General features: G+C 41.4%; 1 protein-coding gene across 3 annotated transcripts in view; it reads left to right on the plus strand.

The window, feature by feature from the left end:
• LOC122551780 (contactin-associated protein-like 5) overlaps window positions 1-25,607 on the plus strand; it is a 1,278,965-nt gene that overhangs the window by 729,489 nt on the left and 523,869 nt on the right. For all 3 annotated transcript variants that reach the window (XM_043694245.1, XM_043694243.1, XM_043694244.1), the window contains one exon: window positions 4,784-4,890. In XM_043694245.1, the coding sequence (XP_043550180.1) occupies window positions 4,784-4,890 (107 nt within the window). The remainder of the gene's footprint in view (window positions 1-4,783; window positions 4,891-25,607) is intronic.

Below are 25,607 nucleotides of genomic sequence, written 5' to 3' on the forward strand. Positions count from 1 at the left end.
GAGAGGAAGTCGTACGAGGCTAGGTTGAGAGTTCTCGGCCTTTTCTCGTTGGAACGGCGAAGGATGAGGGGTGACTTGATCGAGGTTTATAAGATGATCAGAGGAATCGATAGAGTAGACAGTCAGAAACTTTTTCCCCGGGCACAACCGAGTGTTACAAGGGGACATAAATTTAAGGTGGAAGGTATAGGGGGGATGTCAGGGGTGGGTTCTTTACCCAGAGAGTGGTGGGGGCATGGAATGCGCTGCCTGTGGTAGTGGTAGAGTCAGAATCTTTGGTGACCTTTAAGCGGCAATTGGATAGGTACATGGATGGGTGCTTAAGCTAGGACAAATGTTCGGCACAACATCGTGTGCCGAAGGGCCTGTTCTGTGCTGTATTGTTCTATGTTCTATGTTTTATGTTCTACAGTAACATCCCATAAATACTCATTTTACCAAGGCAAATTCAGAAAAAAAGATTGTATCACATGCAACTCTAGCAGCAGAAGGAGAAACTCCAGCTTTTACCTGGAACCGAGAGAGGAAAAAGAAAACAACTTCCACTTCTTCCTAACAGCAACTGCTATTGAAATGAAAAATCCTGGTTCTGTGAGAGTTTCACCCATTCAGGCTGCTTCTATTGTTTCAACCTTTCAAAAAAACAAAGCCTCACAAACTCTTTACTCTTGTGGTTCTGTGTTGACTACCCATAACCCCTACCTTGAAACTTTTCTTCAAGAATAAATGACAAAATAACCTCTTAAAGCCATAGTAATATCACATTGATCAACTGAGCAGTTATAGTGATAGATAATGAATAGATGCTAAAAATGCTAGCAGTACTCCAGGAAGAGAAATCGCCAACCCTGGAAGGGACACATCCAAGATTATTGAGAGAGCAAATCGTGGAGCAGTTGGCGGAAATTTTCTAGGTATTCCGGAGCACAAGATTAGTCCCAGGGACTGGAGAATTACAAATGTGGCGCTGTTGTTGGAGGAAAGGACAAAGGATAACTCAGGAAATGACAAAACTGTCAGTTTGGTGTCAATAGTGGGAAGATAGATGGAGGCCATAATACAGGAAAGAGAAATTCACAGTTTGAGGAAAATAAGTTAATGCGAGACAGTTAATATGACTTTGTCAAGGGCAGGTTAGGTCTGATATATTTAGTAGAGTTCTTTGATGAAATGACACAGGCAAATGACAAGGGTAGTGCTGTGGATGTTGTATATTTTGACTTTCAGAAAACATTTGATACAGTGCCACATGGCAGGATGATTAGCAAATTGGAAATGTTTGGGACTGTTGGGTCCTTGGCAGCATGGATTAGAGGTTGGCCAAAACATAGGAGACAAAGAGTTGTTGGAGATGAATATTTCTCAGACTGGAGACAAGTTGAAAGTGGTGTTCCCCCAGGATGGATGTTGAGACTCTTGCTTTTTCAGTTTCATATAAATGATTTGGAGATAGGTATTTAGGGCAAAATCTCTAAATTTGCAGGTGATGCTAAACTATGGAGAATAGTGAATTGTGGGTGAATTCAGAGGGACTTGACATGTTGGCCAAATGGACAGACACCTGGCAGATGAATTTCAATTCAGAGAAATGTGAAGTTATGCATTTCGAAAGAAAGAACATGGAGGTACAATGCAGGCTCAATGATACAATTTTGAGGCAAATACAGAGCAGAGGGACCTCAGGGTTCACATACATACTACTCTGAAGATAACCATGCAAGTTGAAACAGCTATTTCTGCCACCCACAGTCAGACCCCACCACCAGAGATATATTTCCCTGCCCACCCCTCTCAGCATTCCACAGAGACAATTCTCTCCGCGACTCCCTTGTTAGGTCCACGCCCTCCACCAATCCACCCTCCACACCTGGCACCTTCCCTTGCTGCCACACGGGATGTAAAACTTGCACACAGATCACCTCCCTCACCTCTGTACAAGGCCCCAAAGGATGCTTCCACATCCTGCAGAGATTTTCCTGCACATCCAAACACCTCATCTACTTTGTCCATTGCTCCGAATGTGGTCTCCTCTACATTGGAGAGGCAGGATGCCGACTCACAGAACATTTCAGACAGCATCTCTAGGATACGTGCACCAAACAACCCCACTGCCTTGTGGCCGAACACTTCAACTCCCCCTCCCACTCCGCCAAGGACATGCAAATCCTGGGCCTCCACCACCGCCAAATCCTAGCCATCCGATGCCTGGAGGAAGAATGTCTCATCTTCCGCCTTGGGAGCTTCCAACTACATGGAATCAATGTTGATTTCACCAGTTTCCTCATTTCCCCTCCCCCACCTCATGCTAGATCCAATCCTCCAACTTGGCTCCTCTTAAACTGTGCAACCTGTCCATCTTCCCTCCCACCTATCCGCTCCACCCTCTGTTCTGACCTATCATCATCATCCCTCACTTGCATCTACCTTTTGCTTTCCCAGCTACCTTGTCCCCAGCCCCACCCCCTTCCTCCTGTTTACCTCTCAGCCGCATTCCTGATGGAGAACGTATGCCCGAAACGTCAATTTTCCTGCTTCTCAGATGCTGCCTGACCTGCTGTGCTTTTTCAGCATCACACGTTTTGAAGTTGGAACAACTATTAAGAAGGCTTATAGGATCCTTGGGTTTATAAATATAAGTGTCGATTAAAAAGCAAGGAAATAATGCTATACCTCTACAAATCATTGTTAAGACCACATTTGGAGTATAATGTCAATTCTGGGCTCCTTATTTAATGAAGGATGTTTAGGCCTGGAGGAATTGCAAAAGAGATTTGCAAGAATGATACCAAAAATGAGAGATTTTGGATAAAAGCAAAGATTAGAGAAATTGGGCTTATTCACCTTGGAGCAGAGAAGATTCAGACGTTACCTTTTGGATGTGTTCAAAATTTTGAATTGTTTTTACAGGCTCAAGAAGGATATTCTGTTTCCACTAATTGATATGTCAGGAACGAGGGATCACAATTTTAAAACTGTCAGCAAGAGAGCTAGAAGTGAGATAAGGAGAAACTTCTTTCCTCAGAGAGTTGGAATGTGCTGCCTGTGAGAGTGGTAGAGATGGATTCCATCAGAGGTTTCAGAAGAGAGCTGGATTTCTCTTTGAAACTGATGAACTTGGAGGGCTATGGAGATAAATCTCGAGAATGTGATTAGCTGGATAGCTCTTTTAGGACCTGGTACAGGCATGGGCCAAATTCAGAACAACCTCAGTAATCCAAACGTCTATTATCCAAATTTCAGTTTATCAGAACAAGATCTCAAGGTCCAAGGCTTGGGTAAACTGTGTTATCTGAACATTTGGTTGTCTGAACATTCAATTATCCAAACAAAATACTCCCCGCCCATGTTGTTTGGATATTCAACGTTGCCCTGTGGCTTAAAATTCTATAATTCATTGATTCTGTATTGCCTGGACTGAAGCAATTCAGCTCTGAAAAGAGAGAGTAGATAGATTTTCCTGAAAGCAGAGAAAGCTGTGGGTCTTCTAATTGAGGTGCACAAGCTTCTGAGGGGCAGAGGCAGGGTAGATAGGGAAAACCATTTTCTCTTAGGGTCAATAACCTTGGGGCACAGTTCGAAGGTAAGGAGCAGGAGGTTTAGGGGGGATTTGTTGGAGGAAAAAAATCATCCAGAGCATTGTGGTGTCTGAGACTTATTGCCGAAAAGGGTGGAAGAGGGAGTGGAAGAGACTCATGAGAAATATTTGGATGAGTTCTGGAAATGACATCACATACAAGGCAAGGTGCTGGGAAATGGGATTAGAATAGGTGGATGTTTGATGACAGGTGCAGATACAATGGGCCAGAAAAACTGTTTGTCTGGATGTAGGTTTGCTCACTAAGCTGGAAGGTTCAGTTTCAGACGTTTTGTCACCCTACTAGATAACATCATTAGTGAGCCTCCGGATGAAGCTGACTGATGATGTTACCCAGTATGGTACTCTGAAAACGAGTCTTCCAGCTCAGCGAGCAAACCTACATTCAGAACCTCAACCTGAGCTTACAAATCTTCTCAAAACTCGCTAACTGTATGTCTCTCTGATTCTAAGACTCCAAAGTTAGATTGCCAATGATTACTTGAGTTCACTTCTCTAACAAAGTTAGTGAAAAAAATGTGTGAAAAGTGTAAGATGGCAATGGAACAGCACCAAATCAGCCAGCAGACAACACCTCACAATCATAGGGCTATCTCAACTTCCCTCCAAATATCTCGTCAATTTACAGATTATTGTGAACCATTCAAACACTGTTAATGTCTGAGCAAAATCTGGAGCAAATTTTATGAACAAAGTTTTCTTGTTGTTTCACAACTTTAGATCTGAAAATAGCATATATTTTTTCATGAAGTTAAATCAAAGGTTTTGACTCAAACTCTGGACAATATAAAATCTTGGATAATTTGAAAGACAACTGATGTTTCCATGATGCTGTCCAATGTTATCTTTCTTTTACCATGATGTGGAGGAGCTGGTGTTGTACTGGGGTGGACAAAGTTAAAAATCACACAACATCAGGTTATTGTCTAACAGGTTTATTTGGTATCACTAGCTTTCAGAGCAGTGCTCCTTCATCAAGTAGCTGCGGATGAAGGAGCAGCGCTCCGAAAGCTAGTGCTTCCAAATAAACCTGCCGGACTATAACCTGGTGTTGTGTGATTTTTAACTTTATTTTACCAGTGAGAGCATCTAGTGTGTTCTCTGTTTAAATTATCTGATTTTCCAGTAGGACTTGTTCTGATACTTGTGACACTGTTGTAACCAAGATTGAACCTCTTGTAATTACAGGTGCTTACCGAATTACTGTGAGCACGGTGGAGAATGCTCTCAGTCCTGGAGTACCTTTTACTGTGATTGCGCCGGGACTGGCTATACAGGAGAAACTTGTCACAGCTGTAAGTGTCCCTTAATTACCTCTGCACAATACGAAGTTGCAGTGTTTGGCTTTCTTATGCAAAAAGAACAGTTAGTGCACTTTAAATTGTGTTTTGATTCGAACAACTGTGATTCACATTTTCCAATTCTAATTGAATGGATTGAATTCTGATCACGAGGAAGATACATCCTTGAAGTATCGTTCCTTTCTCTTCCTGCTGTCAGGTAAAGGTTCATTTGTTTTCTTTAGTAGATGTTTCATACAATGTTGCTATCTGATAACATGTTCACTGCATCAAATGAACTGGAAAATTCAATGAAGCGGCTGGAACTCAACATTGCATTTGTAACTCAAGCTGAAAGGAGGGCAGCTTGTCCATCCAGGCAGACTCTGCATCACATTTGAAAGGACAACTGGGAACCATCTACTCTCTGTGTGTTTCACCGTGGATGCAGTCAACAATAACAACAGTTTGTGTTCATATAATGCCTTAGAGATAATAAAAAATCCAAAATCATTTCACAGGAGCGTTACCAAGTAAACACTGACACTGAAGAACACTTAATTTAAGAAGACAGTAGGGCTGATAACTGAAAGGTTACTCAAGGGGAATGTTGAAAGATACATCTTAAAGGAGATGAGAGAGATTGAAAGACACTTAGTTTTGGGTAAGGAATTTCTGAGCTTACAATCTTGGAGTCCTGGATCTTGGAATCAAGGCTACCTTTCAGGTATCTGTCTGTTCCTTACAGCTCAGAGATATATTTAAACTATAGCAATGGCTACACTGTAATGGTATTCTATTGCTTAACAAAGCTTTTGTGCTTGCATAGTTTTTGGTGATTTAATGGTGAGGTTGCATATCCTCTTACTGAAAAGGCATTGCACTATGTGAGACAGCTCATTGAAAGGTTTTCCTTTTTAATACTTGTAAATTTGCGACACTATGGTGGTGTTCATATACTTTCATAGAACATAGAACATAGAACAGTACAGCACAGAACAGGCCCTTCAGCCCACCATGTTGTGCCGACCATTGATCCTCATGTAAGGCAAACCTAATGTACGAACCCATTGCACCGTTGCAACATTTTGTGTGATATTACTGCACACTCTGCAGTTCCTCTTTTTTTATCAAAGTTTAACTAATGGTGCAAAGAAATGGGAACAACGGAGTATCTGGTAGACCTTTGAACCTTTCGTTTTGATGTGAGGGTCTTTTATACTAAAGGTCCCTGGCTAATATGTTGTGACAAACAGACAATAATATTGAAGGGGAAAGTACAAAAATTCTATTTCACTCTGCAAGGTGAAACGAGACATTAGAGCTAATATAATGTTACCCATTGGAGACCAGTGGCCCAAAGGCTTAGCATAACTAACCTATTAATTGTTATAGACTTGAATCAATAAGAGTAGATGCTGTCTCAGAAAGCTAAGAACCAATTCCCTATGCCCTGAGAGAAAAAATAAAACTGATTAAAAGAAACAGCTGGAGCTATTTCAGGGAAAAAAACCCAGAAATTCTGGTCATGTGTTCCATCATCCAAGTTACCTCTCGTAAGGAGAGGTATCACCCAAACTCCTAAACTTGTTCAACTCATAGGTTGGCAGTTAATGCACCTTTCTACATAAGCCTATTGGTCAAAGAGTTAGTAATCCTCAGCAGAAAATTCAATCATCCTAACATTGAATCTAAATCTTTGCTAAATAACACAGGTATGTATTTCCTCATTAACTGTAACCTGTGACATTAAAACCCAAAAAGGTTGAGAACCTCAGTCTTCTTCTCTGATAGTTAACCAGGCAGTAATTCATTCACACAGAACCAGTGTGCTCAGAAATGTGGCGAGTCCATACGTTGTATTTCTACTAATTTATTCAGAGAGAACTTAGGAGCTCACCAGTCACTCTTTTCCAGCATTGCAATGTTGGCTAAGACCTTCCAAGGTCTTCCACATTGTTAATCGTGTTCACTCTTTGTGTGAAGAATTAAGTTTACCATTCCAACAAATTGAATCTGTATCTCCTTGTCCTAATATCACAACATCATGTTTTATGATTAAATCATATACATTACGCTACCACACAGAGGCTCACTGTGCCTGTATCAGTACATTGGTCGATAAATGGAACTATCTATTGTAATCCTCCTATCTCCATATACTTTTACGATCATCCTTTCTAATATGCTGCAGTAGCTTTAATGTAGTTACATTGCTTTTGTGTATGCTGTGGTCAAATTCTCACTCAGTCACCTATTTCCCACTTTAATAATGTTCATAAAACAATAGCTTTCCTGATATTAAAGAACAGAAATCCTCTCAAAAAAATCAACTAGCTCCATCAGTCACTTGAAGCACGTCTATTGCTTTCAAAGCAACCAAAGCTTGTGGAAAAAAACAAAAGTTAAAGTATGATTGATCAGGGAATATAATTTAGTATTGATTCACTTAATCGCAGAGCTCACTCCTCTCATTTCACATCAGTCCTGTCCCAACAAAATTGTACAGAGTTTTGTGACCCAGCCTCTCAGGACCTTTTTTTTAATTCATGGGATGATGGAGCGGCTGGCTGAGCCAACATTTATTGCCCAGGGAGCAGTTAAGAGTCAAGCATCTTGCTGTGGGTCTGGAGTCACATGTAGGTTAGACCAGGTAAGGATGGCAGTTTCCTTCCCGAAAGGACTTTAGTGAACCAGATGGTTTTTTCCTGACAATTGACAGTGGTCATCAAGAGACTCTTAATTCCAAATTTTCCTTGAATTCAAATTCCATCATCTGACGTGGCAGGATTTGAAACTGGGTCTCCAGAACACTATCTGGGTCTCCAGGTTAATAATCCAGTAATAATTCCACTAGGCCATCGCCTCCCCAAATTCTGGCTCACAATATTATTTTTTCTACACCATTTCATTATGCATATTTCTGACATTAATTTTTTTTGAGTCAGTTTTTGCAGTGTTAATTAATGTTTTGTGAATGAATGAATGAATTTGGAAGCCTGGAGTGAGGTGTTGATTCCCGTTCCTTGAGTAGAATGTTGTCAATATGTTTGCACAACTATATTTGAATGTCACAGCCATGATGTTTTCTTTATGGTCACAGGGTTTTCTAGGAACACTCTGCCGAGCCAGTACACACAAGCTGTTCACTGGGATGCTGCTTCTACTAATTTAATCTGGTTTTACGCACACACAAATGCAGAGCCAATCTGGAGCAAAATTCAAGTGGGAATCTTCATAACTAATAGTAACCATATTTCACAAGTAATTTGTGGTGAGACATCCCTTGCTGTTATTCAAAATTACTGTGTTTTGCAGTGTTGTTTTTTAGCTTTTGAGATTCACGCAGGAAGAGCTCCTGCATTCATTTAGCATTTATCACAATCTCACAAGGCAACCTTAAGTCACTTAACAGCCAACAAAATCCATTTCTGAATGTTGAAAAGTTGAAAATGCAGCACATATTTGCACACAGGAACCTCCCAGTTGTGTCAATGCACTGGCAACCAGATAATCTGTCAGATGTCAATTAAATGATAAATTTTGACCTTTATCTTCTTCAAAATAGTGCTGAAGGATCTCTTATCAAACTGGAAGGTCTTACAAAACCTTGATTTATCATCTCATCTGAAGGATGGCAGCTCTGACAGTGCAGCACTTGGACAGTACTGTACTGTTTTCAATTTCAAAAATATGCTTTATTCATAAATTATAATCATTTACAAGGTTCTTAATCAAGACTTTGCACAGAAAAAAATACAAAATATTAAACTGTTGATGTTTTTTCCAATCTTTTCCACAGTTTCACTGACACGGGCAGAACGTTTTTATTGGCACAAATATACTTTATTCATAAAAATTATCTATATGCTTACAAAAAATATTAAACAATTCCATGCAGGTTTTGGAGAGGGTAAAAAAGGCACTGAAATTGAACGTTCTTCAGGGCTTCCCTGCAATTGCAAAGACAAAGGTATTTTCAACTCATGTATTTACATATATTTTGAGGCATCTCTGACAACTGAAAAATCCCTTGTTATACATTGGCAGAAAGACCTTAAATGGTGGTCTTTCCCCATTGTGCCTTGGCAGCAGCTCTCCCAGATTGTTATGCATCCCTGAGCACGTAATCCTGGATGTTGGAATGTCCCGGCCTGCAACAGTTGGTTCAGGTCAACTCTTTACACTGAACGACCAACAGGTTTTGGGCAGACCAAAAAGAGTCTTTCATTAGTTGATGGTTTTCCAGTCACAGTGTGCCAGCCTAGATCATGGTGTTTATGTTTCTGGAGTGGTTCTTGGACTCACAGTCTTCTGACTATCTGACCATATTCCTCCTATGTGAACATAGGAGGTATAGTCAGTAAGTTTGCCGATGACACCAAAATTGTTGGTGTAGTGGGCAGCGAAGAAGGTTACCTCAGAATACAACGGGATCTTGATGAGATGGGTCAATGGGCTGAGGAGTGGCAGATGGAGTTTAATTTAGATAAACACGAGGTGCTGCATTTTTGAAAAGCAAATCAAAATAGGACTTATACACTTAATGGTAAGGGATCTTGGAGTGCAGTCTCATTGTTCCTTGAAAGTAGAGTCACAGGTAGATAGGCTAGTGAAGAAGGCATTTGTATGCTTTCCTTTATTGGTCAGAGTGTTGAGTATAGGAGTTGGGAAGTCGTGTTGTGGCTGTAAAGGGCATTAGTTAGGAATACTGCATGCAATTCTGGTCTCCCTCCTATCAAAAGAATGTTGTGAAACTTGAAAGGGTTCAGAAAAGATTTACAAGGGTGTTGCAGGGTTGGAGGATTTGAGTCATTGGGAGAGGCTGAATAGGCTGGGGCTATTTTCCCTGGAGTGTCAGAGGCTGAGGGGTGACCTTATAGAGGTTTATAAAATCATGAGAGGCATGGATAGGATAAGTAGACAATGTATTTTCCCTGTGGTGGGGAGTCCAGAACTAGAGGGCATAGGTTTAGGGTGAGAGGGGAAAGATAGGGACCTAAGGGGCAACGTTTTTTCAAGCAGAGTGTGGTGCCTGTATGGAATGAGTTGCCAGAGGATGTGGTAAAGGCAGGTACAATTCAGCATTTAAAAGGAATCTGAATGGGTATATGAATAAGAAATGTTCAGAGGGATATGGGCCAAGTGCTGGCAAGTAGGACTAGATTAGATTAGGATATCTATTTGGCATGGACGAGTTGGACCAAAGGGTCTGTTTCCATGCTGTGCATCTCTAAAATGATATGACTGTATGACCCAGGGAAGTGAGAATGGAACAATCAAGTAATGGTTGGCATCTATGAGAAGTCGTCTAAGCAAACAAAAGCAATGATTCATTTTGTTGTCAACAAAACTTCAACAAATTATGTGGCACGTGCATCTCAATACAGATGCAGGTATCACAGCAAAATTGCACTAACAGTATATAGCAGCATTTCAGTGCCACACTGAAGTGCTCAAAATTCTACACTAATATATTTAAGCATATGAATAATTGAGTTTATTATTAAACCTGAGGATTTTAATGAATTACTCATGATGGAAAGTTTACAAAATATATCAGACCTTTGTATTCTGAATTAAAAAGTAATGGAACTGAGTTAAATAAAAGCATTATATTTATTTATGTATATGTATTCTAAGCTTTCCATGCTCTTGAAATCTGTTGATTTGAATTTGTGATTTGCTGGTACTGTAATAAGAGCTGTAAGAGTTATTTTGTTAATAATTTCACTCAAGTTTAAATAGGTTAGTCTGTTGTGAGCCATAATTAAAAGCATTATTGCATTGAAACAAAAACAGAAAGTGCTAAAAAATCTAGGCAGGTCAGGCAGAGTTTGTGGAGAGAGAAACAGATTGAACGTTTCAAGACCAAATGATTGTTCAGAATTGGTTTGGGGTTGTGGTTTGTCTGAAAGCAACCTGGAACCTCAATGCAACATGACTCTGTTTGCAACAGTATCGAACTGGTGGTACTGTCCTATCAGAAGCAGTAAGTTGAAGGTTCAGGTTCCATTTTCAGGACTTGAAAATCTGGTGATATTTGATATACTTGTGTCATGATGATTACATACTTTTTTAAAAATAGACGCCAATATTTGGGTAAGAATAGTAAGCCAAGATGGATCTCCAGGTGAAAAAAATGATTAATACGTTATAACCCTATATGAAGACCAATTGATGTCTTAGTCAATAAAGTTTGACAACATCCAGACAGACATTTTAATTTTCATTTTCTCATCTTATATTGTTGTGCCTGAAATGCATTGGCTGAAAGGGGGGTGGACGCAGATGCAGTAATAACTTTGAAAAGTGAATTAGTTCATATTTTCTTCAGAGAGCCAGTGCAGGCAGATGATATGTATGGCTTCCTTCTAAGTTGTTTGATTCTATTAAATGGCTCCATGATATCTTACAAATGTGAGGCACAGTGACACGCTGGTTGCTTCTTAGCACCAGGAACCCAGGTGTGATTCCATTTGGGTGACCATCTGTATGTAGTTTGTATGTTCTCCTGGAGTCTGTATCATTACCTCTGGATGCTCTAGTTTCCTCCCACAAAGATGTGCAGGTTAGGTGGATTGGCCATGGGCTTTTGCCTGAAACGTTGATTTTCCTGTTCCTCAGATGCTGCCTGACCCGCTGTGCTTTTCCAGCACCACACTCTTGGCTCTAATCTCTAGCATCTATAGTACTCACTTTTTGCATGCTAAATTTCCCATTGTATCGAGGGCTGTGCAGATTAGGTGGGTTAGCTATGGTGAAAGAGGAGTTATGGGGCAAAGGTAGAGGGCTCGGTCTGGGTGGCATGCTCGTTGAAGAGTCAGTGCAGACTTGATGGGCTGAATGGCCTCTTTCTGCACTGACGGGATTCTATGACAACAGTGATTTCAATTCACAGGAATTAATCACTTTTGAATAATTTTGTCACAAGGTATTAAACATTAGCTTTTACTGGTGGACTGACACAGGATTTGCTGTTTATCCCCGTCCTGCATTCTCAGCATCACAGATGCCAGTCTTTATCAAATTTCATTCAATCCACGATATCAACAAAGACTTAAGACAGTAATATTGCTAAGGCTACGGGCTCTGACAACGTTCCAGTAATGGTATTGAAGACTTGTACTTGAGAAATTACAGCAGCCCTCGCCAGGCTCTTCCAGTACAGTTACAACACTCGCATCTACCTGACAATGTGGAAATGGCTCAGTTATGTACTATACACCAAAAGCAGGACAAATCTTATCCAGGCAGTTACCATTCCGGGCTTTGTCATCAGAAGAATGATGGAAGGGGTCATTAATAATGCTATCAGTTAATATAATGTCTCAGCAATAAGCTGCAGATTGATTCTTAGTACAGCTGCCTGGGTACTTACCTCGTTATAGCTTTGATTCAAACATGGACGAAAGATTTAACCTCCAAAGGTGAGAGTGATTGCCAGTGGTATCAAAGAGCCCTAGCAGAACTGAAGTACTTTGTAATTAGAGAAAAAACTGTGATGGGACCTGGCATAAAAAAAAGGCTTGTAATTGTTGGAGGCCAATCATTGAAGCACCAGGACATCTCTGCAGGATGGTTGTCATGATTTAGAGATGCTGGTGGTAGATTGGAGTGTACAGTTAAAAATCATGTAATACCAGGTTATAGTCCAACAGGTTTAACTGGAAACACTAGCTTTTGGAGCATTGTTCCTTCATCAGGTGGTTGTGGACCACGACCACCTGATGAAGGAGCAGCGCTCCAAAAGCTAATGTTTCCAATTTAACCTGTCGGACTATAGCCTGGTGTTGTGTGATTTTTAATTTCTGCAGGAGTTCTTTAATGTAGTGCCCCAACCACTTTCAGCTGTTTCATCAACAATCCTCCTTCCATCATGAGGTCAGAGGTGGAGAAGTTCATTGAATTGTAAATGTTTGGCACCATTAATACATTTTCAGACAGTGAAGCAACCCATGTCCAAATTAAGCAAGACCTGGACAGTATCCAGTCTTAGGGTGACAAGTGGCACATAACATGCACACCGCAGAAATGTCAAGCAATGACCATCTCCAACCAGACAGAATCTCGCCACTGTGCCTTAACAGTCAATGACATTACCATCAGTGAATCCCCCATTATCAACATCCTAGTGGTACCAGTTGGCCAGAAATGGAATTGAACTCACCATATAAACACTGCAGCTACTAAAGCAGATAAGAGACTTGGAATTCTGCAGTGATTAGCTCATCTCCTGTCTCCCCAGAGCCTGTCCACCATCTGCAAGAGACAAGTAAGGAGTGTGGAATATTCTCAAATTGCCTAGATGAATGTAGTTCCTACAGCATGAAGAAGCTGGATATCCTCCAGGATAAGCAGCCAGCTTGACTGGCACCTTCAACACTTGGAATACTGCGTCCAGTTCTTGTCGCCCTATTATAGGAAAGATGTGGATGCTTTGGAGAAGGTTCAGAGGGGGTTAACCAGGATGCTGCCTGGACTGGAGTGCTGATCTTATGAAGAGAGGTTGACTGAGCTCGGACTCTTTTCATTGGAGAAAAGGAGGAGGAGAGGGGACCTAATATGGGAGGTATAGATAGAGTCGATAGCCAGAGACTATTTCCCAGGGCAGAAATGACTAACATGAGGGGTCATAGTTTTAAGCTGGTTGGAGGAAAGTATAGAGGGGATGTCAGAGGCGGGTTCTTTACACAGAGTTGTGAGAGCATGGAATGCATTGCCAGCAGCAGTTGTGGAAGCAAGAGACTACTGGACATGCATATGGTCACAGAAATTTGAGGTGCATACATGAGGATCAGTTGTCGGCACAACATCGTGGGCTGAAGGGCCTGTTCTGTGCTGTACCGTTCTATGTTCTGTGTTCTAACATTGTTCTGTCTACCATATGCATTGTCACAGTGGTGCATACGATGCACAAAATGCATTACAGTAACTCACCAGCTTCTCTGGCAGCACCTTCTAAACCTGTTGCCTTTATCTAATCTTGTGACCAATCCCTTCTAAATAGACAAAGGCAGCAGAACCAGGGAAGAACAACCACCTCCAATCTCCCTCCAAGCCATGTATGCTCCTGACGTGGAAGTTGTATCACTGATACTTCAGAGTTGCTGGGTCAAAATCCTAGAGCAACTGTCCTAGCAACAACGTATGATGATTAGTTGCTCAAGGAGGGAGGTCATGATCCACTTAGGAATGTACAATGCTGGTCTAGCCAGCAATGCCCGCATCCCAAGAGCACATTTAAAAAGCGCACAAATGCTAGCCTATATTTCATAAGAATCATGTGACCATTACTCAATTCAATTGTCAACCTTCATCATATTGTTGAGTCCACAGATTGATGCTTGTGGCTTCTCCTTTCTGGTTCTGGACAGGAGAATGTAATCAGTTCCCAATTGTTGAAGGAGATTTGAATTATATTTCTATTGTGGACTGACAAGTCGTACAATAGCCCTTCTAAACATGGGACAAAGCTGACTAACTTGTTTTTAAAGTGAAATACTTTATAAAAAAAAATCTTCTTGTTTTAGCTGTATACTTATTGCTCTTATCATTTAAGCTGTTTCTTAGGGAGGTTATGAACTATCGTGTGAATATAAATCTTGTTTTAAATTATAATTGATCATAGCATATGACAGACCTTTATCCAACTTAAATACCACTTACTAGCTAATATCACATGATATTACACGCAAATAAAATATTTCCTGTTCTTGTAATTGTATTTCTATATCTCCCCCTTCAATCTGTTATTCTTCTTTTTCTCTCTAGTTCTCTCACTGTATATCAACATGTATCTTACTCTGATATTTCTTTCGAGATCTCAGGCAGAGTTTGTTCTAGCATTATGGTATCAGCATAAATTCACTGCCAGAGAAGATTGTGGAGGCTAGGTCATTGAGTATTTTTTAAGACAAAGGTAGATAGGTTCTTGATTGTAAAGGAGATCAAGGGTAATGGGAAGAAAGTGGAATAATGTGGTTAAGAAACTTATCAGTCGTGATTGAATGGTGAAGCAGACTCGATGGGCTAAATGGCCTAATTTCTGCTCCTATGTCTTATGGTTTTAATACAAACTACATCAGGGTAGCAGAATAGAGTGCAGAGTACAGTGTTACAGCCGCAGAGAAGGTGCAGAGAGAGAGAGATCGATATTAACATTTGAGAGGTCTGTTAAAAAGTCTGATAACAGTGGAGAAAAAAGTGTTCTTGAATCTGTTCATACTTGTATTCAAACTTTTATTTCATCTGCATGACGGAAGAGAGTGCAAGCGATGATAGCTGGGGTAGGAGGGGTTTTTGATTCTGTTGGTTGCTTTCCTCAGACAGCAGGAAGTACAGGTGGAGTCATTGGATGGAAGGCTGGTTTGTGTGATGGACTGGGCTGTGTTCTTGACTCTCTGTAGTTACTTGTGGTCTCAGAAAGAGCAGTTGCAAATCATGCATCCAGATAGGATCCTTTCTTTGGTGCATCTATACAAATTAGTAAGAGACCTTGTGCATGCTGAATTTTCTTAGCCTCCCAAGAAAGTAGAGGCATTATTGTACTTTCTTGACCATCGTATTGATGGTCTTTCATTACTTGATTTGTGTTGGTCTGACCTATCCCTTGCAGTAACTGCTGAGATGTTGATGAATGCAGTTTTGAGACAGATAATGAAATTGTGAGCTTGAGTTCTTCAGTCAGATACTCTACTCTATTCCCTGCTTTCTTCCTCTGAATGTTGACCTGGAGTGAAGTGTCACATCTGGGTGACAACTTCCTGCACAAGACGAATTAAGAACTTGGTCTATTTAGACTACAGCTTTAACACCATATACATGTTGGAAGTGGTCACACTAGAAAGTTTATTCAGATATTCCCAGAGGTGGAAAATGTCTTTCTTTCATTTATCCATTCACTCGCTCACTCACTCACTCACTCACTCACTCCATTGTTTTCTTTGGGCAGAGGACAATGAGGAGAGATTTAACTGATACATTAAAAAAAAGTAGATAGAATGGATAGGAAATACACATATTCCATGGCAGAAAAGTTAATAACCAGACACATAGGTTTAAAGTGACTGATGAAATGGTTCGAGAGGAGTTGAAGATTAACTTTTTCACCTGATGGATAGGTATCTGGGAATTCAATGACAGAGCAGTCGAGGTTGAGACACTCACTGGAGTTAAAGCCCTAATAGAAATGTATCACGTGGAGTGAATCAAATTTGCTGAAGACTGGTATCTTTGATGCTGGAGACTACTCCAGAAGGAGGCCAAGATGGACCATCCACTTGGCACTTCTAGCTAAAGATTGCTGCGAATGCCTTATCTTTTGCAGTGATGTGCTGTGTTCTTCAGTCATTGAAGATGGGAATATTTGTGGAGCCTCTTCCTCCAGTCAGTTGTTTAATTGTTCACCATCATTCATGACTGGATGTGGCAAGACTGCAGAACTTCGATCTCATCTGTTAGTTTTGGGGTCACTTAGCTCTGTCACTTGCTGCTTATGCTGTTTGGCATGTATTCCTGTTTGGTAGTTTCACCGAGTTGACACCTCATTTTAGGTATGCCGTGTTGCACGCTCCATTGAACCAGGTCTTCTGTCTCATGAAGAATATTCCTGTCACACTGAATGTTAGAGCAGACTCAAAGGGCTGAATGGCTTACTCCTCCTCCAAGTTTTGATGTTTCTATGTTCTTTTCACAGATACATTACATGAAAGCACCATTTGGCCTCTCAAGTGAATTATCTTATTGCCCTATTTTGGAGCGGAGCTAAAGAAATATCCGTGGTGTCTATTTGTCATCAGCAGAAGAACACTGATTTGTGGCTCATTTTTTTACCTTGCTGTTTGTAGGAACTTCAATGTGCAATTTGGCCACACCATTTTCAAAATTATAGCATTGACTACATTGAGAAGCACTTCATTGATTGCAAAGTGTTTTGGGTCTTCTGGGTTCACAAACGGCACCATATAAACTTAAGTCTAAGTTTTTAACAGAAAGAAACAGTCACAGAAATGTTGAAAGCCACCCCTCCCCCCACCTCACCACTTCCCTCCACTCTCACCCATCACCGCAGCATAAAGGACCATGTAATTGCTTCTCTGGTGTGGGAGTGGATGAGTGGGAGGCAAGAACATTCAGAGTGCAGCATGAGCTGGATAATTGAAAAGGTTGGTTTGAAAGAAGCTTTTAAAGGAAAGGCCAAAGGTGGTAAAATAGCAAGTCTGAAGAGCGAGAGTTCAATGACAGAACGAATCGCCTTATTATTTCAGGGATAATAGGGTAAAGGGTGCTGCAGCAATCATTAGGGAGTATATTGTGTGGGTTGACTCAGGAAGAGCAATTATGGCTCACTTCAGTGAAGTCAATTCGAGCAGCAAAGAAGATACTTTTAACAAGGACCAGGGAGAGAAATTATCTTGGAAAGCATGAAAAATCATGTTTCCCATTTTTTCTGACCTCCAAAACCCTGCATTCCCTCTCACCACACTGCATCCATTCCCCATAAATTATTAGATGTATGTTTAGCAAAACGTCTTAACTTTTGTACTTCATGCTTCTATATATATATATAAATCCGCTCGAAAACTCATGATTCAAATGATGTAATTTATAACCACTGCTTTGTCAGTTAATTACACACAATTTGGTTATTCATATTGTGAAACCAACTCTGGTTTATTGAACTAGGTCCTGAGCGGAGGGCAACACTGGCTGGGCTAGTATTTATTCCCCATCCCTAATTGCCTCGAGCAGGAGTTATATGTAGACCAGACCAGGCAAGGACAGCAGTTTCCTTCCCAGAAAGACATTAGTGAACCAGATGGATTTTTCCACTGAAATATATTAAATTTTATCATCTGCTATGGTAGTATTTGAATCTGGTTCCCCAGAGCATTACCAATGTCTCTGGATTAATAGTCTTGTGATAATACCACTAGGTCATCACCTCCCTAGGCAATAACATGCAAAAGATAGAAACATGAAGAAGGCATTTTTACACTTGTCTTTATTTGTCAATGCATTGAGTGAAGGAGTTGGGAGGTCATGTTGCAGCTGAACAGGATATTGGTGAGGCCACTTTTGGAATGCTGCATTCAGTTTTGGTCACTCTGCTTTCAGAAGAAAGTTGGGAAACTTGAAAGGATGTTGCTAGGGATAGAGGGTTTGAGCTATAGGGAGAGTCTGAATAGACTGGGGCCATTTTCCCTGGAACATTGATAGTGACCTTAAAAAGGTTTATAAAATCATGAGGGGCATGGATAGGATAGTCAAGGTCTTTGCCCTTGGGTGGGGGAGTCCAGAACTAGAAGACGTAGGTTTAATTTGAGAAGGGAAAGATTGAAGAGCTACCTCTAGAGTACATTTTTTCACACAAAGGGTGATGTGTGTATGGAATGAGCTGCCAGAGGAAGTGGTAGAGGCTGGTACAATTACAACATATAAAAGGTGTCGATAGTAGTCATGATTTGGAGATGCCGGTGTTGGACTGGGGTGTACAAAGTTAAAAATCACACAACACCAGGTTGTGTCACAACCACCAGATGAAGGAGCGACGCCCCGAAAGCTAGTGCTACCAATTAAACCTGTTGGACTATAACCTGGTGTTGTGTGATTTTTAACATTTAAAAGGCATCTGGATAGGTATATGAATAGGAAGGGTTAAGAGGGATATGGGCCAAATGTTAGCAAATGGGACTAGCTTACTCTAAGATATCTGGTTGGCATGGATGAGTTGGATGGAAGGGTCATTTCTGTGTATACATCTCTATGACTCTATGATTAGACTTTGCACTGAGTGATGCATATTTTCCCATTTTAAATTGAATCATGCCACACTTACACATCTGCAGCCTGGCACATGCAATAGAAATAAAGTACCACAGTTATTGAAAATCTGGATCTAAACAGAAAATGCTACAGTTAGTCAGCAGGCCAGGCAGCATGTGGCGAGAGGATGGCATTTGGATGCTCTGACAAAAGGTCACTGACCTTTGTTACTGCACCAGTATCAACAGACATAATGATCATTCCAGCATTTCCCAGTTGTGCTGGAATAAAAAAAGAACCCTTTTCATCAGCCCTACAAAAAGCAATCAGACTTTTTGTGAGTCTCTTGTTTCTTTCAGCAAGGAACCCAGGATCAGTTGCCTGAGACTGAGTTTGGTACAACATTAATCAAAAGAAAAGTTGAATATAAACAAAAGCCTGCTGAGCAAAAGAAATCAACATCAAAGCAATAAATTCATCATTTTAAAAGATGAGTAATCAATAAAAATGGCCTTTAAAAAGGCAGCCAAGTAGTCAAGCTAACTGTGGTTTTGCCTTTTCAGAGAGGCAGATTCAGTCCCAAATTCTGGTCACAAGGATAGAGGAGAGAATGGTGATGAATGAGGTTGAGTTTAATTCATTGTGCATTTGTCTGTGGTGGTGCACACTCTGAGTTGGCCTCAGCAGAATTCACACAAAAGATAGGTTCAGAAGCAGATTTCAGCCAAGGCTTTCCTCCAGTCCCAGTCCGGTGTGGAGAGGTTTTAGGGAGGGGAGGGGAGGGAGACTATGTTTGTGTGTATGTGTGCCTTTGTGTGTGTGTGTCTCTCCCTCTCAGTCTGAGGGTGCCCATGCACCCCTTTCCATGCAATCACCTCTCACCTGTATACACACACACACACACACACATATAGACTCTCACACAATACAAAGTATCTCACGTGTACAACCACACACACACACTCACATCAATGCACACATTCACACACACTTGCAACCACATAGTCTCTCATACCCATCAATATACACCCGTGCATTGTTTCTCATTAACACCCACCATTATTGCACACACATCTTCATACACACTCTCTCACCCACAATTACAAACGCACACTCACTCTCTCACATTATCTCACACACAGCAACATTCTCACATACCCACATGCACACTTATTTGCATGTGCTCATACACTGTCTCTCACATCCCTCCGTCCGGACCCAGCTATTCAATTGAAATCTGATTTTGGAGACCTTGGTGGGTGGAGATTGTAAGAGTAGGTCTGTTGTTAGTGCATAACATTGGGATAATATGGGTAACTCTTTGGAGCCTTGAGGTACCCCTATGGTATAAACTTTGGCACAAGGTTCTGGTGACGTTTGAAGGATGTGTGTCACATATACTTTGGGGCTCCGTGAGGGGGAAAAGTGTGGAGAGTTGCAGGAGGAGAGGGCAGTCATCCATCAGGTCCTGTTGAGACTGTCACCAGTGGGGAAGAGTGCCAGTACAACGTGCATAAACTAGTCACATCTGTTCAATTTGTCAAGTGTCAATATGAGACAAGATGTGTAATTATGAATGAGTGCCTTCATTAATTGAGCGTAGTCTGCAATATAGAACTTATAATAATATAGCGATTGTTTTACACATGAGTTCTTGTGAGTGACTTGAAATGAATTTGGAAAGGGTGGTGGATGGGAGCAGTCACTAAGTTGGCACAGAGACGTGAAGGGCCATAGTTACTAGGTAGAAGGCATTAGGTCACATAGTGGGACATGGTTAGTGTGGCAAGCTGAGAAAAAGTGAGGGATATGCGGGGTGAGGTCTAGAGGAATGTTTTATTTATACTACCTTTTGGAGATGGAAGATACCCCTTTAAATCTAGTTCTGGAATACGTTTGGTAGAGATAACGTACCCTTCGGGATTGTGAAATGCTTCTTGGGTGTAAACAAATATGGATAAGTGGAAGAAAAGTTGACTTTAACAGAAGTGTCAGCTGTTTCAGAGTATCTCTCCGTACAAAGGATTATGGGACTGGTGCTGTGCTGCCTGTCTAACTTCCCAAAAAATGGTTTTCACAATGGAGTGCCTATTGCTGGACATCTCCAATGTCTTACTCAATGGAAGTGTTTCTTGAGAGAAGGGATTAAGTGTCTAAGTTATATGTCTGTTGGCACAAGGTATTAATCACTTAAGTGAGATATTTGTTGACATTGAGTCTTATGCGCTTCAATGAAATGTTTGCTTATATAGGTTATTGAAAACTTAAATTGTTATGAAGGTGCTTAATATTTAATTTTGCTTGAGAGACTTAAGTTTTGAAAGATTGGTAAAAGAAACTTTGTAAATATACTTAGAGTGCTTTCTTTGAAAGAGATCATTGAAAGTTCACAATGGATTTTGCAGACTCTTTTTAACAATGCCTCCTAGGAAGCACATGACTGGTTATAACTGTATATTTCCTGTAGACCCTGTGGGACTGTTTGACCAGTGACCAGCTTGGAGAAGTTCTTATTTTATCTCATTCAGTTGGAAGGCTGCATGCTTAGAATAAGTTAAGTTGGAAAGGGCCCATTCAGAGTAAATCAACTTGGAAGAAAGCTTGATGTGATAAAGTTGCCCAGGTGGCTCTATTTCTGAAAAGAAAATCTTCTCCATCAGCTCATGGCGCAACCCATTTGTCCTTTTGAAAAAGCAATTAAGATAATATTAAAAGAACTGTGGTATGAGAAGAGCTGACAAGGTTAGGATTGTTTTCACTGGAGTTCAGGTGAATGAGGGGGGATCTTGATGCAGGGAGGCTGTTCCCGATGGTGGGCATGTCCAGAACCAGGAGACACAGTCTGAGGATTTGGGGTGGACCATTTAGGATGGAAATGAGGAGACATTTCTTCACCCAAAGAGTGGTGAGCCTGTGGAATTCACTACCACAGGAAGTAGTTGATGCCAAAACATTGAATGTATTCAAGAGGCAGCTAGTTATAGCATTTGGGGTAAATGGGATCAAAGGTTATGGGGAGAAAACAGGATGAGGTTACTGAGTTAGACAATCAATCATGATCATAACGGTGGAGCAGGCTCGAGGGGCTCAATGGCCTCCTCCTGCTTCTGTTGTCTATGTTTCTATCTCAAGATTGCAAACTATGTCTTCAAGACTTCTGAGAGCATGATTAGTGACTTGACTTTGTATGCCAGAATTTCAGAGCAACACACCCATGATATAGTCTGAACTATTGTCATCAACAATAACCCATTGGTCAAATGTGTATTTTTGGAAAGCCAATGCAGAGAATATTTTTGTTTTAAAGTTCCTTGAAATTTGTTGGTCTATTGGCATGGAAACTGAATGGGAAAGGATGGTGGATGCGAATTATAATTTGGCATTCAATTATCTTGGGTGTAAGCAGCCGTTTCGATTGGTACCTATAGAGTCAAACAGCACGGAAACAGACCCTTCAGCCCAACTTGTCCATGCTGACCAGGTTACCTAACTCAACTAGTCCTATTTGCCTGCATTTACCTCTAAACCTTTCCTATCAATGTACCTGTCAAAATGTCTTTTAAATGTTATAATTGTACTTGCCTCTATCACTCCCTCTGGCAGCTCATTCCATATGTGCACCAATTTCTGTATTAAATAGTTGCCAGTCAGGTTCCTTGTACATCTTTCCCCTTTCATCTTAAACCTCTAGTTTTGGATTCCCCTAACCTGGGGAAAAGACCTTGGCTCTTCACCTTATCTGTGCCTCTCATGATTTTACCAGCGTGTAACACATGATAGAGGGGGCAACAAGGATTTGCCATATTTTGGCATGGATAGAGCATAGAGTCTGAGGGGGCAAGTGTAGTAGGGAAAGTTTCTGTTTAAAACTTTAATTATAATTTGGCTACAGTGCTGCTGTCCCTCAGTTATGCTTACCTCCCATCTTACCTTGGGACCCAGCCATTCCCCCAACCCTAGACAAAAAAATAATGGCCATTTTTAAAGGTTGTTGTAATGGGGTGTCAACCAGTCTCGATGGCCTCAAACTGGGAATCAGAGCCACACCCACACTTGCTCTCACAGACAAAAGCTTGGCCCCGGGTAACATGCAATTGCAAGGCAATTTATTTTTGATTTTGGTTTAATTTTGTTTGGAGAAATGAGAATGTGTTTTATAAATGAGATGGATAATTGAACTGGATTGTTAAGAGCGTCCCATCAATAAAACAATGATATTTAACTGGAATAGTCAAAGCAGGAGAGAAATAAAAGCTGAATGGCTAGACCATTATGGTCCACTATGGCACATAAGACTAGAAAATTGCCAGAAACCGTAATAAATCAGGAGAAACTTTGAAATTAAACCCACCTTCCCATCTCCAAGCTCGGGTGAAGGCATTTCAGTTCCCTGTGCAAGAGAACCTGCTCTGAATACTGTCCTTTAGAAGGAATCAAGGCTGTGGGTGAGTGTGGACTCCAACACATGGAATATATGGTGTAATAGAAACTCAGACTCTCACTCCAGGGCACTGGCAAATTTGTTCTGAAGGGGAAAATCTACGGTCCACCTTATTTGTGAGTACTTTGTGTCTCAAAAGGCCCACCTGAGAGAGGGCATGCTGGCTGAGTCCTGGCAGCCTGAAGGTATGGTTAGCAATGTTTGCATTTGTCTTTCTTGCCCCCCACCCCACTTCCCCCTCCCCCAGTTGTGATCCAGCTCCAGAATAATCAATACTGTCAATTAGAAGGTGAACCATGAAAGCTCAACTATCCGATTTACATTCATTGCATTTTCATTCAATTTGCTTCATCAAAACAAGTTTTTAAAAATCTTTAGAATTGTCATTGGCTGTGGTCATCACTGGCCAGGCCAGCATTTATGCTCACCCCTAATTGTTCTCGAGAAGAGCTGCCTCCCATAAGACCATAAGACATAGGAGCAGAAATTAGACCATTCAACCCATTGAGTCTGCTCTACCATTCAATCATGGCTAATAAGTTTCTCAACTCCATTCTCCTGCTTTCTTCCTGTAACCCTTGATCCCTTTGATACTCAAGAATGTATCTATCTCCATCTTAAATACACTCTATGACCTGACCTCCACAGCCTTCTGTGGCAATGAATTCTATCAATTCATCACTCTCTCGCTGAAGATGTTTCTCCTTATCTCCATTCTAAAAGGTCTTCCCTTTACTCTACGTTTGTCCCCTCAGGTCCTGATCCCTCCTACCAATGGAAACATCTCCCCAATATCGACTCAGGCCATTCAGTATTCTGTAAGTTTCAATTAGATCTCCCCTCATCCTTGCAGGTCCTGCATCCTTGAGGTGTGAGGGCACAAGGGATGCTGGGAGGAGTGAGGAGTGTCAGCCATAGTCCAGTTGAAAGGTCTTCATATTTCTTGTGGTCTTATGGTAGCAAGTGAGTTTCAGGATTTTGAAACAGCAGAGGTGAAAGAACAGAAATGTAATTCCAAGTCTCCAAGAGGAAACTTGCAGATGGTGGTGGCCTGTCTCAATGATCTTTTATGGCAGAAAGAAAGATATTTGGATAGAGCATTTCACAACCTCAGGTAATCCTGAAGCACAGTCCAACCATTGAAGAAATTTTGGACTGTAATCACTGACGTGATTAACCAATGAAACACAGTGCTTATACAGTTGAACAGTATATGGTGTGCCATTTGCACAATGCACCAACATAGCATGAAAAACAAAGATTTGCAGTTACATTGCATCAATAAAAGTCCCGGATCTCCCAATGCTCAGACATATATTTCTGAAGTTCAGATGGGAGTTACACATGGGGGCCTTGTGGAATTCCCAGAGCATCATATTCCAAAGGAATTGCCTGGGAAATTGAAGATTCCACTGGGCAATTCCCCTTACGTGCGGGACCTTCCAAAAGAATCCATTTAAATCAGGGAAAAGGGTTTCTCCTCAGTTTAGTAAATATTTACTTAGGAAAAGTTAAACAATTCAAGAGCTGGTTGAACTCCTGAGTAACTATTGATCTGGCCATCTACCCTTCCCTAACATTGAGAGTCGCAAATACCTCTCCTCCCACCCTGACATGTCTGAGATGCTGAAGTGACACTTGCCTTTGCACTCTGGCACCGCACATTTCCCCCTCAATCCAGGGACACAACACTTCCCCTTTACTGCTGGACATGGTGCAACCCCTCTACCCTTGGGATCGGATTTCTTCCACACTCCAACAGGATCTAACACCCTCTCCACAGTTTCCGGACCCATCACCTCACCCTCTGTTAGTGCCAGTCCCAGTATCTCCCACCTCAACCTACTAAGGACAAAGAACAGTACAGCACATGAACAGGTCCTTTGGCTCAACAAAACTACACCAACACACAATGCCTTCTCAACTAAAAACCTTTTGCCTCTATGGGATCCATACCCCTCGAATGCCTGTATGCGCTATGCTATATCTGTCAAAATGCCTTCGAAATGTTGCTGTTGTATCTCCCTTGACCACTGCCTCTGACAGTGTATTCCATGCTCTTACCAACCTCTGTCTAAAAGAACTTCCCTCTCAGAACGGTTGGCACAGTGGCTCAGTAGTAAGCGCTGCTGCCTCTCAGTGCCAGGGTCCTGGGTTCAATTCCTGTCTCAGGCAACTGTCTGTGTAGAGTTTGTACATTCTCCCTGTGTTTGTGTGGATTCCTCTGGGTGCTCCAGTTTCCTCCCATGGTCCAAAGATGTGCAGGGCAGGTAAATTGGCCATGCTATGTTGTCCATAGTATTAGGTGCTGAAAATGTGTTGCTGGAAAAGCGCAGCAGGTCAGGCAGCATCCAGGGAACAGGAGAATCGACATTTCGGGCATAAGCCCTTCTTCAGGAATGAGGAAAGTGTGTCCAGCAGGCTAAGATAAAAGGTAGGGAGGAGGGACTTGGGGGAGGGGCATTGGGAATGCGATAGGTGGAAAGAGGTCAAGGTGAGGGTGATAGGCCGGAGTGGGGTGGGG

This window comes from Chiloscyllium plagiosum, chromosome 7 (assembly GCF_004010195.1).
Source record: "Chiloscyllium plagiosum isolate BGI_BamShark_2017 chromosome 7, ASM401019v2, whole genome shotgun sequence".
Lineage (NCBI taxonomy): Eukaryota > Metazoa > Chordata > Chondrichthyes > Orectolobiformes > Hemiscylliidae > Chiloscyllium > Chiloscyllium plagiosum.